This window comes from Pezoporus wallicus, unplaced genomic scaffold, assembly GCF_028554395.1.
Source record: "Pezoporus wallicus isolate ANWC-B61680 ecotype Strahan unplaced genomic scaffold, APGP_CSIRO_Pwel_v1 scaffold_7392, whole genome shotgun sequence".
Taxonomy (NCBI): domain Eukaryota; kingdom Metazoa; phylum Chordata; class Aves; order Psittaciformes; family Psittacidae; genus Pezoporus; species Pezoporus wallicus.
In genome coordinates, this window is record NW_026639923.1 from 1103571 (window position 1) to 1123963 (window position 20393).

Below are 20393 nucleotides of genomic sequence, written 5' to 3' on the forward strand. Positions count from 1 at the left end.
ATGGTACGATTGCCTTTTCATATTCTAAAAATATTAGGACATTTTCCTTGTCATTCTCTGGATTACTTCTGTTTCTGTATCCTCTACAGATTTAACTAATTATATTTGACAATTCTATGTGGGTATATACAAATAGATGTCTGTAATGGCACTATAATAATTTTTGTTCTTATTTAAGGCACATATTATCTTCCCTGTTAACAGCACTACCTAATGGACAGATGTCTACATTATCAATAGAGGAAATTGAAGCAGAGATTTCAAGTGCTACACTTCACTCCTGCTCAGTATTCTGAGTAGGAAAACAGTTCATTACAGCATTTAGTTAGAAATGTTACCTAGAAAACTCAGATACATGGTTACAGTCTCTCAAATCCTTGGCCACTCTCCACAGAATTCATTACAGAAATAAAACTTAATGTAGAAGCAGAGGCCTGAATTTTTAGAAGTAGCAATGCAATCTCAGTTTTAAGCAGCTGATATTTGTAATACAATTACTTTCCTCTTGGAACCCTGAAGGGAAGTTGAGAGACTTGTGGAAATGTAAAGGACCCTCTAAATTTCCAATCTACTGTTAAGAGTAGAGTCAAGTGATTGTGTAACAAATGCCTTGAAAACCCAATTGTGTTGCTTTTCTTTACTGCTTAGCAACTTTTTCATAGATCTGTTGCATACAGCAACGGCATTATCTTGCAAAACCTGTTTATTCAATTAAACAATGCTTAACTAAAATATGTGGTTTAAAACTTCTAACAGATATTAGAGCCTATAAATACTTATGCAAATAAATGCAGTAAATTCATCACACATGCTAAAGAGAAGTACATGTTTTAGCAGTGTTCCATTAGAACACTATATGGAGGGATCAAACACAAAATGTTTCAAGGACTCATTAAGTGCCCAAATCTCACAAGAACACCAAAAACATTTGCTAAGAATCTGAGTTTAACTTATACTCCGCCCTTATTCATTTTACTAGGTTATGTGAACAAAGCAGTGAAGGAGAACCACATGGTACTACATTAGGACCTCCAAAAACTCTGGTAAACTGGTATTAAGAAAAACACATTCTTATAGAGTAAGATAGAAAATAAGGAGATGGATTAGAATACTGACTGAGGCAACAAAGCTGACAGACAAATGGCCAATTCAGAGTTTGGCAGCGTTAATCCTGGACGATCCTGATGTTTCTATAATTGGCTGATACTGAGTGATTAAATTGTGATATGGAAAAACTGCAAAGCAGAAGGCAGCATTTATCTACTCATGACAACTGAACAAGAAAGGTTGAGAGGAAAAACAGATGTTAACTAATGTAAAATACTATGGGGTTTTGGAAAGAATAACATAAGCCATTCACATTCCAAAATGGCTTAGAACAATTCTGATATAATAGTAGGCAACTAAATCATCTCTTCTGGTTTGTTCTATTTTGAGCTGTTCTAATAGAGGTTTCCATTTTTATTTTCTTCAGTTATATTGCCAATGACCGTTATTTCACTACCTAAATATACTCCAGCCTCTGCATAACTTCCCCTCCACTTTATGGCTAGCATAGCAGAGGGTAAAATAACGTAGAATAGTTAAAAGATTAAGGTACAAAGAGCTTCCTGAGTGCGACTGTATTAAAGGAATAGGAAAGAGTTGGAACAGAAGTAAACGTCAAAGTGTGAAGCTGCACTTTCAAAGTTCACCCAATGCACTATATTTAAAAATGTAAAGCTAAAAAACTTATTAGAATACTGGATTTTGTATTAGCATTTATAAAGCACAAGTGAAAACCACAACCCTTTGGGAAGTACTTTGATGTTATACAAAAGAAGATTTTTATGATGATGTTATTTCAGAGGCAAAAATTAAGTACGAGGGAACTAAAACATTCAAACTATTAGCAAATTATCTGGCATCCAGCTGGATAGCTTAGATCTGTTGTCATACTGTTTGACCAATTTACATACCGCATATGCTCTTTGTATTACACAATTATTACACACAAAACAAAGTGCAGCAAATGCAAGGTGTCATCTTTGGTTTTGGCATAAAACAATCTGTGTAATGCAAACCTGCCAAAAGAACAAAAAAGCAGAGCATTTGATGAACACACATATTTTACTATCGAAATGATTAAAATGCACACCTACCAGTAGCAGAACGTATTAGAACAGATGAAGTGAATATCCCAACGGGTGCAGCAGGCTTCAGAGTAGATGACAGCAGTCTCAGAGACCCCATAATTCATTACTATCTCCCAGTGAGAGAAAGAGAACTCTAAAAGGTTTTCCTCAATCAGAAATTTCCCTACCAGTGAAATGATTTTGCCTAAATAATTAAAACCATCAGGAATTACCTTCAGATTCTTTATTCATCCAGTATTACCTCTATAGGTTTCATGAGAGAAGGCAAGGTATATTTTACACACCAGTTTTGGCACTTGATGCCCATGGGGCTTTTCCATTCAGGAATTGTTTCCTGAATAAAAGTGGCTTCCCAAAGAGACAAGAGGATGACAACTGAAATTGTACCTTTATGAATGTTGATTAGTGAGCCTTCAGCACCATAAAGTCTTTTATTTAGTAAAATTAACTCTGACAGCTCTGGATTAGAAGCTATCAGGCATTAAAATATTAAACTGCCGCTTCTCTTTATTTCACTGAAACAAGATTTTGCTAACTGCCTCTTATTAAATTATCAGTGGCATATTAGTTTATATCGTGTACTAGAATTTTTAAGCCATCAACAGATAATAAAGGCCTATTTACAAGATCCATTCAAGGTATTTTCACTACTTCTGCTAAAAGGTTTCTGAAGATTAAGTTAATACACTCTTCAGATAATGTCCTTGAAACCATACTCAGGTCCAGACAAAACACCAGATCTAGGACCCAGCAAAGAAGCTCCACAATATTCTCTACTCATGTTCCTGCTACACACCCTTAGCCATGACTTGCCAGGTATTTATCATCCTCCTCACTGCAGCATGGTTTTAACTAGACATATGCATGCAGAAAAATCCATCTCTGATAATACAGCTTGATTTCGTCATAATTACACTACATGTGAATAAATTGTTGATAAACAAGCAGACACAAAGATATGAGGGCAGATATTTGGTTTAGAAAGTGGGTTTTGTGGTGAATATTGCAACAGCGAATACCGTGATCTAAGATGAGCTTCTGTGAAAGCACAGACTACATAAAAAAGCAGGAACTGAGAATTTTCAAGGCACTTCCACTGGCCTCCACATGTTAGATTTGGGCAGAAAGACATTGCAATGAGGGATAGAATCAAAGATATAAAGACTTGCAGCAGAATTAGCAACAATGTACTTTTATTTTGGGGTCATTCAACAAATCAAGGAACTGTGCCATTTTACTGAAGGACAGTTAATTTATCTAGATGTGACCAAGTAAGATCTAGTGTATTAGTAGCTGACAAATGGGGGTAGGGAATGTTTTTTAGTGGCTTCTACAGTAGCTTTATGAGACGCTTCACGCTAGTGGAAACTCTTCAGAGAGAATTTAATAGCCTGGGGAAATCAGCATTTCTCCCCTTGTACCTCAGCACTAAATGGAACATCTAACAATTTCCCCTCTCCTATTTTGCAAGACAAATCATCTTCAGTTTTGTTCCAGAATGTTTATTAGTACAAATGATCTATTTTGCCCCAAAATATTTCCTTGTTAAGCCAACTTCCATCTGTGACAACAAAAACAGTCTAAGAAGATAGAAGAAGATGACAGGGTTGCTTGTTCAGTATAAGGTCTCGTAGCAGAACAGCTTTTCAAGATTTGAGATTTGTCTTAAATGGCTGTCTCACTTCTGAACCAAAATAATGACAAGCTACAAAAGTACTGGTTTTCATTCTAAAGCTGTTGGAAGAAAAGGAAAAAGCTGGATAGATATGCATATAAACAGTACATTCAATTAGTTGCTCAATTATTCTCTTTGATACTTCAATACTACATACAAATCTACAGCAAAACAGCATATTTAAATCCACACTACCACTACTTACTAATTTGGTAAGTAGGTTTTAAAAATGCTAGTGTTTATATGACTACCTTTCTCTTGGATTTACCTCCTTTCTTCCTCTCAGCTAGCTGCCTGTGCTGATGTATGGGCAATGACTCAGCCTACATTTGTGCTTCTCTTCCAGCATCAAAGGTAACACGGGTTATGCAGGGAGCACCAGGGAGCAAGATGGGCACACCTGGCCACACTCACCAGAGAGGACAGCAGATGGGGCCAGCAGCAGACAAGGGGACAAAGAGCAGCAGCAAGGTCTGGACAAGAATTGCACAAGTACTGGACCCCTGAGTGAGAGGGTCTTATGGAGAAGGTGACAGAGAGGGTAGAGAGCCTGGCTGTAGATGACAGGAATAGTTGGGAAGCAGGAATTACAGAGTGATTTTATGGAGCTCTGAAATAGCATGAATTAGGCGAATTTGAGCACTGAGCAGGAAGGTGAGCTGCAGACTTAGGGAAATGGTTGTTCTGGGGCAAAAGGTAGAGGAAGTAAGACTTTGGATAGAAGAAACTCTGGGATAAGATTACCGAAGGTCAATACTGTACCTGAAATCCCTAAGAGAAGGAGCTTCCACCTGTCTTTTGCCCTTGTCAAGGCAGGATATTTTTCCATTCTTTTTTATCATAGTCCCAGTTGAAAGAATCATAAGGACATTTATTGGAAACACACAATATTGACTGCGTGTGTTGGACATTATTGACATTTCCCTCTCCTTGATCATAACATTTCTGCTAAGTTGTGAAAAATTCAAAGAGAAACACAAATAAATTAAAATGAAAAGTACAAGTGTATTATGATGTTGTTGCTGCAATATTGGTCGGGTAAACAGAAAACGCAGCCATCCGACAAACAGCCACTGAAATTTATAAGTATCCCAATAAACTCTGCTTCTTGTTGCTGCTAAAGCCAGTTCCCATGGAAACAGCTGATGGATGGCCAAAAAAGAGATTTGATATTTTAAAATAATCAGTGATTTGAACCAGTGATTATTAGGAAAGCATTGGACTCTTCCTGCAGTGAAGAGGTGCTGGAAGTCAGAAAAGAACACATGGCAGCTGGCAGACAGCAACTGAGTTGTTCAAATTCTTGCAAATGGTATTGGGTGCTCGATGACAACAGCAAATAGAGTTTCCTGAAAGATCACCGACAAAAATGTAGCAAAACTCTAATTTAAAGGAAGGGAATAGGCTCTGAAGGTTTGGAGAAAAGTACACAAAATTTTGTTGTACAGATCTTGGCTTCAGTGCGTTCAAGCGCTTCTCCTAATAAGATCTCCTTTGTACCTCTATTCTGAGAATTCAAGTAGCCAGGAACACACAAGCCAGATATTGCTAGATATTTCTCCTGCTGCTTCTTGAGCTGTGAATTTATTTGTCAACTACACACTCAGTTTCACTTCTACAGATAACCCACTACAAAGAAAGACAAAATGTTGGCAACGCTTAGTTTTCCAGTGACAGAGAGGGAGTCCAGAGAGGACATTTGACTGGGAGGGATCAGTGGTAATATAGGGGTCTTTGATGGGTGTTTGGATTGGAAAGGTCAGCAAGATGTTGGGGGAAGACATTACAGGAGAGTGAGGCAGCTCATGGAACAAGTGTGGGGTTTTCTGATCTTTTGGGGAGGCTGTGTTTTCTTCCTATGGGGCTGCACAATATGGTGACACGAGCATGGGTCACACCCTCAGGACACCTCTGCCATGTGAGTGAAAGCTGAAAACCACCACTCCCAGACCACCATCTTCTCAGCTCCTCCTCACCCCCCCTACCCTTCTCGTAGGATTTGCGACCATTTCCCCAAGCCATGCCACCTTTGAATTCCTCTCTTTCTCTTTCCTCCATCTAGGTTGAAGAACACAATCCATCTTTCTCCCAGTATTCACAGAGTTCACACATGCGCCATCCAACTATGGTATCCTCCAGCTCTGTGATGACACTATGGATAAAGCAGGTGGAAGCGGAGGAGAGGCTTAGGCTTCCTTCAGCATCTGCTTTTCTCACCCTTTCCTCTTGCCACTGCTATGACGAAAAGCAGACTGATCTATTCTACTCTTCCCTCATTCTAGTGACACAAGTTTAGAGGAAAAAGCAAAGAGAATAAAGTTGAGCAAGCAAGTGATGACTGTGGACATCCCAATAAACAGATGCCTTGTTTGTCTACCTCTAGAATTGACATATAAAACGACAGATTTGTGTAATGTATCAAAATAGCCAGAAGGGTCTATTAAGAAATAAAAGGTAGTGCTAACATGAAGCAGATAAATATGAATATTGGCAGAGTTTGACTGTTTTTTCTCACTTCTAATTGCTAGATGCTTTTATAGAGTCTCATCAGAGCCTAAACCACCCCTCTCATATGAATCAGTTAGACCCAGTTAAGGCTCAGACAGGGCACTTACAATTTATTGAAATTCATTGGGAATCCGTTAGATGAAGGCTAAACACAAACCAGATAAAGATTCCACTCACAACCAAGGATCAGAGATAGGCCATAGGCAGGCTGCCAGCTTCTTCCTTTCTCTGCAGCATTAATTAATATAAGGTCTGTTTCACATTTGCTTCCATGTACCAAATTCCTTAAATTCAAGTTGAATGCTGTTAACAAAGTGGACTTGATGCAAATCAACCACGAAAGTCCCAATATATCCCCAGAGCCCAAAGCTCTGTGGGCTTTTATTTCCCCTGCCTGAATCACACTACAGTTTTCAATAGGAAAGCGAATCTGCCAAAATGATAGGCTTTTTAAATTATCCTACATAAACCTGTATTATAAAATGACAAACTTTTGTCTTGACATCTTTATACATCATATAAAAATCCACTAGATCCATAAGGAAAGACAAATGTATTCATTTGTGCATAGAAAGAAAATTAATAACCCTTTGCAGTATTTAGCCAGAAGTACTGACAAATAGATTTTATTTCAGTCAGCTTTGAGTAATAAAAGTTAATCGGTAAACATAAGACATTACCTTCTGTTATATGTCATAAGTCACAAATGTGACTTATCAAAGCATTTGCATCTATTTCCATAAAACCAGGAATATGTGAGGGGTCATAAGAGATAAATTGTTCCCAGGGATTTGTGAACAATTGCTACTTTTTAAAGCAAGAGATTTCTTTTGCATATTTGCTCTTAAGAACGACTGCAAGACTCTTAAATAGTCTTATCTTGCCTGCATATTAAAATATTTCCATTTGTAGATGGAGTACTTCAAAGATGGACAGAAAAATGCTGTCCCAGAAAAGCACAGTAGTTGTTAAAGGATTATATGCACTATTTATCCTTAATATGATACTTGATTCTGATTAGGAAATGCAGCAGATGCAAGAAGCGAGCCCCAAAGTAGAAAGACAATGGGTTTTCATATTTACCCACATCTATATTGGATATAAATGTATAATTTACTTTCAAAGAGTAATGCTATTAACACCTTTTTTCATAGTCCATATTTTCTCGCTCAAAGTACATTTGTCCCCAGAAAGCAACAAACTCATAAATCAATTTCTACTGCAAGCTGTGATAACTCAATCACCAAACAGTTTCCTTCTACTGACACTTCCATTCCCTTTGCTTTACAAAATCCAAATCTGTGATTAATAAATGTGGTGGCACATGAAACGATTTCTTTTTCAATGTGATCATCTTAGGAAAAACAATACCCAGCTGTCAGATTTTCCCCTTAGACAATGATCTTTCAAATGTCTAAGTTTTATTGTTCAAGATTGCACTGAAAGATACTGTGAGCAGCCAAGGCCCATTAAAACATAATGTTAGTTGCAAGCACCCACTGTTTTGGTTATTTTAGCAAAAAGGATGGATTTTACAGTGCTAGCATAGTGGCAGCAACTTCCTCTGCATTATGAAAAACATACACATTAAAAAAACCCTCTGTGGTTCATGGTCCAAATTTGTAATGAAATATGTTGCTCAAATCCCAAAATGTGCCTTGCATCTCATCAGTGTCTCTCTTGGGAGGAATCCTCTTCCAAGTAAGCCTTGCTAAAGGTATGCTCTTTGGCAGCAAGCTTTTGATACTATCCCTCACCCACACTGTGATGGACCATGTTGCTCCTACATACCCTGCATTCAGCACATACATGGTCCCCAAATATGACTCTTCATCTAACCAACACATGAGAGTTCACCCTGAAAGTGAAGAGGTCTGAATGAACTAATTTTTGAAGCACATGTTTAAAACCTGTGGCAAACAAATTATGAGCAGAGAGAAAAACAGTGAGGTTGAATCTAGACAAGTCAAACAGCTTTAGAAAATAATCCTGGGATTTGCTTACCCTGAGGTGTTAACGTTTTTCTCTACCAAACACAGCTGGCAATAATACTCAAAACAGTCCACTGACAGCATCCAGGACTACCCAAACTGAGGACTTGAAGAGATGATAGGAGATTTCCCTACAGTCTTTCGTATGCATACGGGCCTTGGGGATAACAGTAAAATTTATGTAAGATGATTCCTAGCGCTGCCTGTTCCTTCAATTTGAAATCACTTGACGCAGACATTTGATTAAATAAATGAATAATAGGCACTAATGAATTTCAGTGTAAGGAAATAATTCTACAAAATAGTCTTCCTTTTTTAGGTACTGAGTTTAAAATTAACGTGGAGCCTGTAAAAGGTACGGGCAGATGAAACCAGCACCTAGGCTTTCTGTCACATCTCTTACTACTGAGAGGTGTCACTCCATGATGTCAGCAGACCTAGATCTGCAAACTACTTACAGTATTGCTCAACTAATACACAGCAGAGTTGACAGTCTCTGAATTTATTGTTCACTAATGATAATCATCACAAGTTTAATTAAAGTATTATCCAGTGTATATGGAAAGTAATTATGTGCAACTAACGTGAGTCGTACAACAGGCTGGTATTTGTAGAGAACTGCTTTGCTGGCACTAGAACTGCTCATACAGAAATGAAGTGGTGTTTGTTTTAAAGTGAAAAATAAGTATATAGCACACGGTGAGCTGCTATCATCAAGGCGAAACCTAATCTAGTGCTAGTATCAGCCCCAAATCTGTTGTACTATTCATAGGTACTTTAATTATTCCTCATCTTTTAAAGCCTATTTAGGTACACCTACTTTTTCTGAGACTGTCATTAATACAGTTACAATTTTACCTTAACAAATGGCTAGGAAATCTGCACCAGCTTTGCTTATTTGCAAGGTATTATGAGTGTTCAAAGTCACAGCAAGTCTTATTTGACAGTTGCTTGTGCCTAACATATTTTCATCCACAATCTGTCAGCACATTTAGTCTCTATAGGAGACTAAATAATGCAATGAATGTGTAATGTAATGACCACACACATTCAAATGCATAAGTAATTGTTCTTACTGAAAAAAAAAAAGATATTAAGCTTACATATACCTAAAGGCAATGCAATCCATCTTCCCTGTTGTCGTGGTTTGAATACTAGTGGGATGAAGTGCGTTTCTAGTGCTTTGATTCATTAACAGCTAACTAAGTGACAAAATGTCCACCCAGCTGAAAGGGACAGCCCAGAAGTGCCTTTCCATGAAACTGGAAAATGACCTTTCCTGGTTTGTGTCAGACATAATTCCACTAACAAAAGACATGAGTTAATACTCATCTCACTGCAGCATAATAGCGGAAAAAAAAATAGTTTCACTGTAAGAAACATAATGAAGACAGTACTAATGTCTTCATAGTAGAAGTTTTCTTCTAAAAGAAGGCACCAATAAATGAATTGACAGCTAGAGTGAACCTTTTCGGTGAACAACTCAGCCAAAGGTAACAAAATCCTCTAAGAGTATTAGGAATTCCACTCCTCAATACCACAACTGAAAGGCAATTGTAGACCTTGACGGTGCCACTGTCCTTTGTGCCTCTCCAAGGCACGGTACATGCCTTGTGTAAAGTTAAATGTGCTCTGCTTGTAAGTCCAGTGAAGTACACCCATACAAGCTAAGCTGAAGACTTGACATCTCGGAGTAGCAATTTCTTTTGATGCAGTTACCTTTTAAGAGTCTATTGTCTTCTGTAAGATATGAGGGGAAACAGGTGAAATCACCCCATCAGTCAAGGCCCTGGATAATAGTGCACTTGTAATTCCATATTAGTGTGATGGCGTATTTGGAAAACATTAATCCGTCTTGGAGTAACGTGAAGTCTTTTCTAAAACTGCTTGGGAAATTCTCATGTAAGGTAATAATAAAACCCATCCTAAACCCTAACGCCTCTCTTTGCTCCTTCTTTTCTCTTGCTCTTGATCTGTTGGTCTTCTCTCTGATTCTCTACTTCGTACTTCCATAGCATGAAGACAGCTTTCTTCAGATGATCTAGAAATTCCTCTACAAAATATCAAGCTGAGGCTTTTGCGACAGACAAAGCACAAGAGCCAGACTTTATATACATGCAAAGTGTACTAAGAGAAGAGGAGAAAACTTTAAGACTTAAATTTTTAAACACACACCATCACGTCACAGGAGCTCTGCTGCAGATTTGTTAGTTGCCTTAAGTCATAAACTGTAACAACAACCCCATGAGTATACGCAGGCCATTTGCTTCACATTCATATATTATACAGGGATTTCTGACTTCACATGCCAACTCATGTAGGAGGAACCTGTCATGCTATTCTTGTCTTTATCCAGAGGCTTTAACAAAATATTATGGCATCAACACCACTAAAATGGGAATGAATACATAGTTATTTGCTGTCAAATTCCACCATGAGGTACACTGGCAGTTAAATCAAACAGAATATGCAGCTTGAAAAAAAACACCTGCCTATGTCTCAAAGGAAATGTTATATAAAGAAAATACCACAGTGTCGTGGTTTAAACCCAGTCAGGTAACTTGTTCGCTCACTTCCCCCCCTTTCTTGCCCTCCCCCTGCTCTCGGAGGGACGGAGAGGAGAATCGAAAAGAATGCAACTCCCACGGGTTGAGATAAGAACAGTTTAGTAACTAAGGTATAACACAAATCACTACTGCTACCACCAATGATAATAATGATAAAGGAAATAACAAGGGAATACAACACCTCACCACCAGCCGACCGATAACTCGCCCCCCCCAGCCCCACCAAGCTCCGACTGATATCTCCTCCAACCCTGCAGTCTCCCAGCCCTTCCGGCTAACTCCCAGTTACATCCTGGGCATGACGTGCTGTGGTATGGAATAGCTCTTTGGTCAGTTTGGGTCAGGTGTCCTGTCTCTGCTTCCTCCCAGCTTCCCCTCCTCCCTGGCAGAGCATGAGGCTCACAAAGTCCTTGGCCAAACCAAAACATCTCTATCAGCTCTGTTCCCGCGCCGAAAGTCAAAACACTGCACTGCACCAGCTACCAAGGAGGAGAAACATGACTGCTACTGCTGAACCCAGGACACACAGCCATGCAGACTCATAGAGCAGGACACCATTCTGACTCAAAAAAGGTGAAACTTAACTTAGCCACAGAATCTCTTCTATTTTCCCCAGCCTAAACAACTGACACTTTTTAGCCTAATGATCAGTAAGAGAAACAGGAAATTACAGGGATTTTGCATCTGGTCATCAGAATTAAGGAATATCTGCTCTGGTGGGAGAGTGTAAGAAGGATGTGGAGCTGTTGGAGAGAGTCCAGAGGAGGTAACGAAGATGCTCTGAGGGCTGGAGCCTTCTGCTATGGAGAGAGGCTGAGAGAGCTGGGCTTGTTCAGCCTGGAGAAGAGAAGGCTCCAGGGAGATTTTCACTACTTGAAAGGGGCTTATGGGAAAGACAGGGCCAAACGTTTGAATAGGGCTTGTAGCAACTGGACAAGGGGCAGTGGTTTTAAACTAAAAGAGGGTAGATTTAGACTAGGTATAAGAAAGAAATTTTCATGATGACGATGGTGAGACACTGGCTCAGGTTGCCCAGTGAAGCTGTGGCTGCCCCATCCCTGGCAGCGTTCAAGGCCAGGTGGGACGGGGCTTGGAGCAACCTCGTCTAGTGGAAGGTGTCCCTGCCCATGGCAGGGATTTGGAACTGGATGAGCTTTAAGGTCCCTTCCAATCCAAACCATTCCATGATTCCATGACTTGTTAGAACTGGCAACTGCATTAATGTGCATAAATAACTGCTAGAAAACACAAAAAACAAATAGGAGTCTTTCTTAACATATTGTAAAGTATCAGTAAAATAATACATGTAGACAATTCAGCAATTCTGTTATCTTGGCTCCCTAGAAATACATGACCTTTGCAACACTGAACAGTTGGAAGAACCCCTCCCATAAATGTCCTAAATACTGATAAACAGTGAAGGAGAAAGATGACAGCATATATTATATTAAACCTGCTAGGGAAACCCTCCTGCAGAGCCAATTATATGATATTCCTCAAAGCATGTTATGAATTATTTTTCTCAGGACTAGTCCTTACTTTCAATCTTTTGTATTTCCCACATATGGACAACCCAGTGCAGTCTCTGCTTCCACATAAGTGAAACGCATTTGTTCTAGTGGTGACAGTAGCTCTGTGTAAATAAGCATCAGGATCATTATGGCATAAAAGTGGTCCAGGGTTAAGTACATGTACATTAAGACTTCTGAGTGCATGTTAACTTGACCAGCTATTTGAAGGAATTGTACCATTAGCACCACTACTGACCTCATTTTTAGCACTGCTTATTTCCTTCGTCTACATACACTGCAGCAATGTCACTCTTAGAAATCATTATTACAGCTGACAGACCAGCTGATTGATTTAGCCAAATCAGTCTAAGCTTGTTTAAGAGCATTAAAAAAGCCTTACATTGATTTAGCAATATAAGGTACTTTTAATCAGTTTAAGGAGCATCCATACAAGGTGCTTGTATCAATTTAACTGATCAGTTTAGGAGATGACCCAGGCAAACCGATGCATCAATCTAACTGAATCACCTGCTAAACTGATCAGTTAAATGGATACACCTCCTTGTGTACAGAAAACATGTTAAATGCACAAATTGTTCCACAGATAGCAAACAGTTCTTGTAAGATATTTTTACATTTCTCATAGTTTTCAATGCATCTTCTCCATGTCTCAGGTTTCCTGTATTTATAGAGCTGCCATACACCCAGAATTTCACAGACAGCAATAAATGAGTGGATGCTATATGCTTTTTCCAGTACTTTGAGGGACCAGCAGACCTACTACACAGAGTGTACATTGATGGTTGATATGTGTATCGTAAATCCATCACTTCCTGAACTTATCAGGCTTACTATACAGTATATATCAAACTTCCAAGGAGGTTTATACTTCCAGCACATGTACTTCTACTGCAGAAGCTTTTGGAAATTCCTACACAGACCAGACGAATGTCATCAAATTCGTTTCAGACAAAATTTCTGACCAGGGAAATAAATATATGTGGAAACCTTTAGGCATATTTCACTCCCCTATAGAACAGCTTTACAGTTTTCCCATTGTAAGCATTACCACAGAGCCATGAATTACAACTGATTTTACTCCAATAATCCCAACAGGGTAGAAGTAAGAGTAAAGTAGAGCATATGAAAATTAGGGTTTTCTATTAACGGTTACACACATCTCTACCTGCAATTTTACCAAACTAAAGGAACTCAGATAAATGGCATTGTCAGATATTGCATGCTTGCCTAGGTCATTCAATTCTGCTCCTCCATAGAACTTCCCAAGAAACTGCCTGTTACCTGGACAACAGGCTTTATTTCGCAGCCGCAAATTGCTGATTTGTGTATTCTCAGCATTGACAAAAGTAAATTTGCAGGAGTGGAGGAAGCAGATTCTTAATGGTTAATAACTCAGGATTTGTCACTTAGCTCTCTTCAAGAGATTGCCCAGAAACCCATTGTTTCATCTTCCAGCTGTTTCCCATCAAATTACTATTAAATTATTCATAAATTATTACATAGTTTCTTCACATCCCTGCAACACTAATTTTAACAGTTCCAAAAAGCCTAGAATACCGGCTTTCAGGTTGAAAAAAATGCACATAAGCAGCAGCAAAATATACAGGACAGATTGATAACATTAAAATCCAAGAAGAGTTTTCCCTTTCTAATCTAAACTCTAAGAACTCACCATCTCTCTGGAACTTAGCAATATCCCATTACCGTCGGTTGCTAGCACATCTATCCCTTTGAATACAGGAAAATATAGCACACAGATATAAATAAGCACCAACATTCATAGCATTTCAACAGCTTCCTAATAAATTAGGCAAGTAAAAAAAGATTTTTATCTCCAGTTTTTAATGGTGCAGCTAAACCCTTCAGTCTAAATAAAACTGTGCAGATAAAAACACAGGATGGCTTCCTAACTGTTTCAGGAAAGGATAAATGAGCACACCTTGAGATAATAACTAATCAAGGTGCAAGTACTGTGCCATTAGAGGGTGAGCTGCTAATGAGTCATGAAATAAAACTGTCGGTGTAGGCTGAAAAGAGACTGAAAACTAATCAATAGTTAGAATTTTATCATAAGGAAAACAGTATTAAACAAAACTCTAAGTAAAAAAAAACCCAGACGTATATTAAAAAGAGAAAAAACTTAGTATTCATTAAGTTAGTGCATTCAAGTAAACATAATTGAGAGATAAGCATTTACTTTTCCAAAATGTATCATGAAAATGAATAGCGTGAAGGCAGCGCAGACATTCCGCATATCTAGTGCCTTATGCTGCACCAGGACCATTAAAACCACATGAATTATTTTGTCAAACTGCTTAGGAAGTTCAGAGATGGTCTTAAAATAGTAATTTATCTCAAACTTAGTATGAACAAAGCTACTTTAGTCTCTTTAAAGCTTAATCAGTGTACTTAAAGTGTAAGCTGTGTTATCAAATATAATGAATCATACTTTAGGGTGGGGGTATTTTAAGCTTTAAATTGACTTACATTCTGCTGCTTGGTATAATCTTGTGCCCGTCTCTAAACCATGTCACTTGTGGTCTTGGGTAGCTGAGTATGTGTAGGAGGTTTAGAACTGCAGCTTGTCCTTCAGTCACTGTTTTTCTCTGATTTGTGTCCATGAAGTTCCCCATGTCTGCAAAGAAAGAAATTATACTAAGAGTCATGGAAGTTGTTTTTTTTCTCCACATTTCAGTGGACAGAGAAATAAATGTGTTTTACAATAGTCATTGGCATTGCTATAATTAGTCAATATGATACTACAGATCATGAAACAGTTTTGATTAATGTAGTTTTGGATGAATATATGGCATAAGGTAAATCCAAGCGCTGCTAGTGCAAGTCAGAAGTGCATCAGTCAGCACAGTTTCAGTATTCTTTTGCAATAATGGAGCAATTTTAAGTGAAAGTGACATTTTAATGACAGTTTGTTTTGTTTTAATAAATCCTTGATTAATAAATCCTAGCACGACATAAAAGAAATGGTATATATAAAATGTATATAAAAGGAATGGTGTATATAAGTTTATCAATTTTTTAGTCACTGTTGAGTTTTTAATGCTTTTATCCATAGCTACACAAACAGACAGCAGCTGTAGTCAGAGCTATGCAGGTAAGCCACTCTAGCCAAATGGAAACCAAAATAGCAAGTCTCTAGTCATGTTGGTAGCTCTTAGTTCTGGCACTACACTATAATTTAAATAGTGCATCCAGGTCTCTGACATTTACAAAGGCATCTGTAGAATTAAAGAGCAGCTTTTAACAAAAAAATTAATGGAAGAAAGAAAACCATTGCAGAAGCTCTGCCCCTGAAGGTTTTATTTCAGAGACAAGTTCACGTACCCATGGGGTCCTTGTAAAAATTCGGTGAACGTTTGCTTGTTTTTCTTTTGCCTTTTGTATCACATTCCTATCCATTAAAATAAACGGGGCTTTAGGCTCCTATTTTTTCACAATCCAAAGAACTTCTATGCATTTTAATTTGCTTTAAACCAAAAAACTGACACACAGAGAAAACTGCTCTCACTTCTGCCACTGAATTCCCTTTTTATCTTTTTTTAGGACCACAGGGTTCTCTAAGAGTTCTCTGTTGCAGAGAGGGATGCAAAGGACATTGAAACATAGATTACTCTCAGGTCTGTGATGGCAGGAGATGAGAAGAGACAGAACCAGAGCAGAAGTTAAAAACACATGGTATTTTAAAGAAGCTTTAATCATCTTTGTGATGTTCAAGTTATTTATTCAGACATAATCAGCATTGTACTTCCTCTGTTGCTCCGTATTTCTTACAACTGTAATCAGATCACCTACTTGAAAAGGAGTTTCAAACCGCGTAGGTGGATCTAATTAACTTCACTGTCATGTGATTATTTCAGTCTTCACAATCCAAGAGGTTTTAAGCCCATTCTGTAATTAAGATTTACCCAGCAGTTTTCTCACAAATAGCTGTTCCCATTCAGTTAAATAATACGTTAGCATGTGTTGAGAAGAGATTTTTAATTACTGAATGGGTTCCCTGCTACTTCAGAGGTCTAGGACATGGAAAACACCTCAGATCTTGCTCAGTGCACATTAAGAATTGCGCCTTTCAACTTTTCTCTAGCAATCTTAGTGTATTGGAAAGCATCCTTTATTCAGTGGCAGCGATAGTTCCTGTGGACCCTTCTGAGGGTAACATCTAACATAAAAAACTCCCTGTAACTCTTGATGACTGGGAAAGATAATCTTAGTAACCCTTTGGAATACTGCTTTCTGCTGTGTTTTCAAGAATAAGCAAAAAGTAAAACATGGTAAAATATCAGGTATTTCATTATATCCACACAGCTTAAATGAATTAAATTAGATCAAAAAGTAAGAATGCAGAAAACAATGGTATCAGTAGCTACCATTAGAGCTACTGGGTGGGAGAGGAGAAAGAAGGTATTTAAAACTTGTGAAACACTTCACCTGCAGTGAAGTGTTCAAGTGCAGGTCTGACTGGCAAGTTTCAATACAGAAGCCATATATGTCACTAAAGGTTTGAGATCAAAGGTCTCCCTTAAGTCATGTAAGATCTGCTTTGCTTTGTCTCTATGTCTTTATCAGGGAAATAAAGAGGTCCCTTCCAGTCCTAACCATTCTATGAAATAAACGGACTGCTTAATTCAGACACAGAAGCCTTCAAAAAAAGCTTTTTAACTTTGTTCAACAATGCAGAACTACAAATTAAATGGGAAAAAAATTATAACTGAAGTAAACAATGGCACTTCTTTCTCTCTCAAGAACAACCAAATGCATACACACACACAAAAGCCTGGAGAAACAAAACGCTTTGTTGCAAATCTTTCCCTCATTCAGAGGGGAATAAAGCTGTCTTTTCAGGAGACTAAATTCTTTAGCAGCAGTATCACGGTAAAGTATTCCTGCACCTCCTTCTCACTACCGTTCCCACAAGTACTTCCTCAAGAACGGTTCCCCCCACTAGTACAAGTGCCGGCACAGCTGCACAGGGAATCAAACCGGAGGGGAGGAACAGTTTTAACGAACCCTACAAAATAATTGTTGCTCTTTCCAAATTTTGGAGAAGTTTCCCAGTTCACAGCTGTACAAACAAGTTTTCCTGCTGAGCCTAAAGGGATAGTGTGCTCCGCTGCAATACAAGAGCGGGAACGATTAGTGGGATGGAGGAGAAAATGGGTACATTTTTCTCTGGTACTGCTACCAGAGCCTTTGTCCCCTGAAACCACACCTGTAGATGCAACTTCACAGGCATCTAGGCTAATCTAATGGCTCACTGCTGCAGAAGAATCCCACCCACACCTTCCCCTGCTCCATCTTCGCCTCCTAACCTTGCTGGAGGTACCCCATACCGCTCATTTGCACCAGCTCTCACTAAATCCTCTGTGACTGAATATAATTCACTCAAAACAGAGGAAGACTATTCACAAAAGTACTTGCAAGGGTCTGGCACACGTCAGAGTGAGCACAAGGTCATGAGGAGGTGTGTACAGCAGGGGCATAAGGGCTGGTAGGAGGCAGGGAAGGAAATTACTATTTTAGCAGTAGTTTACTTTGACATTAGCTCCCAGCAGTTCTGAAACAGTACCACTGAGAGATCAAAGTATTGATACTACTGACATTACAGATAAGTAACATAACATACCGGAATACAGCAAACTGGTGAACATGATACCAAAACTTACGTAGTGTCATCTGTAACTGTTCCTATATTAAAACACAGGAAAATCCATGTCATTTCCCTCATGACACAGTAATTAACTTGAATCAGTTCCTTGCAATTGGGTTTCTAATAAATAATTCAATTTCCCTAAATTCCACTTACCAAGTGACATTTACTACTACTGAATTTCCAGTAACTGACCCTGAGGAAGAGAAATTTGATCCATGTATCAGATTGCTTACACACAGTATACAAATCTATCTTTTTTTAATTACTTTATGGTTTAACTTTGAAAAAAGAATAAGACCTAATTCTATGATTATTTCAACACAAGTTATTTGGATTATATTTCCTATATGTTAACCGACAAAAAGAAGATTGGAGCATATGATCGTTTCTAAGGTCATGTTAACTAGCACTAACTCCAGAGCAAATCGATTTAACGTTTCCAAATGCAAGTTAGATACCAAATCAGAGATCAACTAAAAAATTCTGCATAGTCCAAATCAACACAGTACAAACATTGGGGGGTTTTGTTCACAAAGGTGCTGAGAACAGATGCATAAATTTTTATAGAATGGTTTGGGTTGGAAAGGACCTTAAAGCTCATCTAGTTCCAGTCCCCTGCCATGGGCAGGGACACCTTCCACTAGATCAGGTTGCTCCAAGCCCTGTCCAACCTGGCCTTGAACACTGCCAGGGATGGGGCAGCCACAGCTTCTCTGGGCAACCTGCACTCACCACCTTCCTAGTGAAGAACAACTTCCTTATACCTAATCTGAATCTCCCCTCTTTCAGTGTAAAGTTCGTTGTTAGCAAGGGTTTTGTTGTGAAGCAACTGCTTCTTTTGTATCACAAGGATTGTGATCCGAAATCTTCATGGAGCCATCTTCACCACACAGTTTTCTTTCAGATATCCTCTGCGCTTTTATTTGTTGCTGTTATTGTTGTTTTGATTGATTGTTTGTTTTGTGCTATATGGCCTTTCTTAATCCCTGTATATTCAGGGAAAGGTATAATAGTTTTTTCATGCTACAGCTATCTCCAAATGATCTCATTTTGATGGCTTTGAACGGCTCAGAGCTTGCTCTAAAGACTTAATGTTGCAGCGCTTTGAACTGTTTCCCAGAAGAGAACTTCTGTGATGCAATAATCTAGAAATGTATGAAAAATGGCATCTAATAACTTTTCAGACTAGCAAATATTATTGGTATATTGTGTTTTTTACCCACAAAAGGAATTAGTTAACTAAAGAATGACAGAATAACTTCCATTCAAACATACATGCCACTTGAACTTCAGATCTTCTTTGCAGCAATGCCCCCATCCTGTTCCGTACGATACACTGATAAAAGCCAGCATCAGACCTCTGCAGAGCTGGGATGATGTACCTACAAGACAAAATGCAGAATTATAGTGCACTTCTTCCTAAAGGCAGATCAATGCTACTTTATGTGGTATTTCTTATTTCTCCTCAAATATTTTACACACCGTCTCAAATGCTTATTGTATTTTTTCTCACAAACAGCATTCTCATATAATCTCTGGTCTTTGGCGGTAATATGGTCCGTAATATATAGACGAAAAAATACCTAAAAAGCATAATATAACTTTCAGTCTTAAAATCCACATTTGATAAATACCAATTAGTTCTCCACAAATTCTCCTGAAATATAGACTTACATAGTTTCCTTAGGTTTTTATCTACCCTCATTCTTAAGGCAAAGCTGCCTGGTAATTCGTTCAGAGGTGGCACAAGACAACTGCAATCTAAACACAGGCATTAAGAAGACTTGCAAGGAATATCAAAGCTTTCCAATGGAAAAATAAAGATGGTTACTACACTGTGAAACTACTGTAATTCAGAGGAGTACTAAAAAAGAGGCAGGGGAATCTATACTGTATCTGTTCTGCCCTTCACCGTGCTTAAAGTCACTTTAGTCTGCTAATGCCCACCTTCCTGGTTCAACTACATCTGATTACTTAACATGAAAATGAGCTGATAGGCACAGTTCTAATGTGAATAAAACGCATGAATAATATAGATAATCTTGTATTAAACAAACATTAATCAAAGCACATATTCCCACGGTCACCTTCTGGAGATATTACAGTAGGATTAATGAAAGTCTTTATGAGAAAATACAGAAAAATAAAAGTGCTGAATTTTAATCTTCAAGATTTAATTCCACTAAAAGAAATCATCTCTCCTCATACACTATACACACCCACATACAGAGCTTAGTATCTGAACAGGATCAGACAGCATCAAAACAAAGAAGGTAGAAGAAATCTAGTTTAAGTGATAAATGAAGACCATAATCAC

The 20393-nt window shown here is 38.3% G+C and overlaps 1 protein-coding gene across 1 annotated transcript in view; it reads right to left on the bottom strand.

Moving 5' to 3' along the window:
* Window positions 1-20393, bottom strand: part of SDK1 (sidekick cell adhesion molecule 1) — a 418140-nt gene that overhangs the window by 271383 nt on the left and 126364 nt on the right. The window contains exons 3-4 of the mRNA XM_057416915.1: window positions 19352-19458; window positions 14896-15043 (exon numbers count right to left, since the gene is read on the bottom strand). Of these exons, the coding sequence (XP_057272898.1) occupies window positions 14896-15043; window positions 19352-19458 (255 nt within the window). The remainder of the gene's footprint in view (window positions 1-14895; window positions 15044-19351; window positions 19459-20393) is intronic.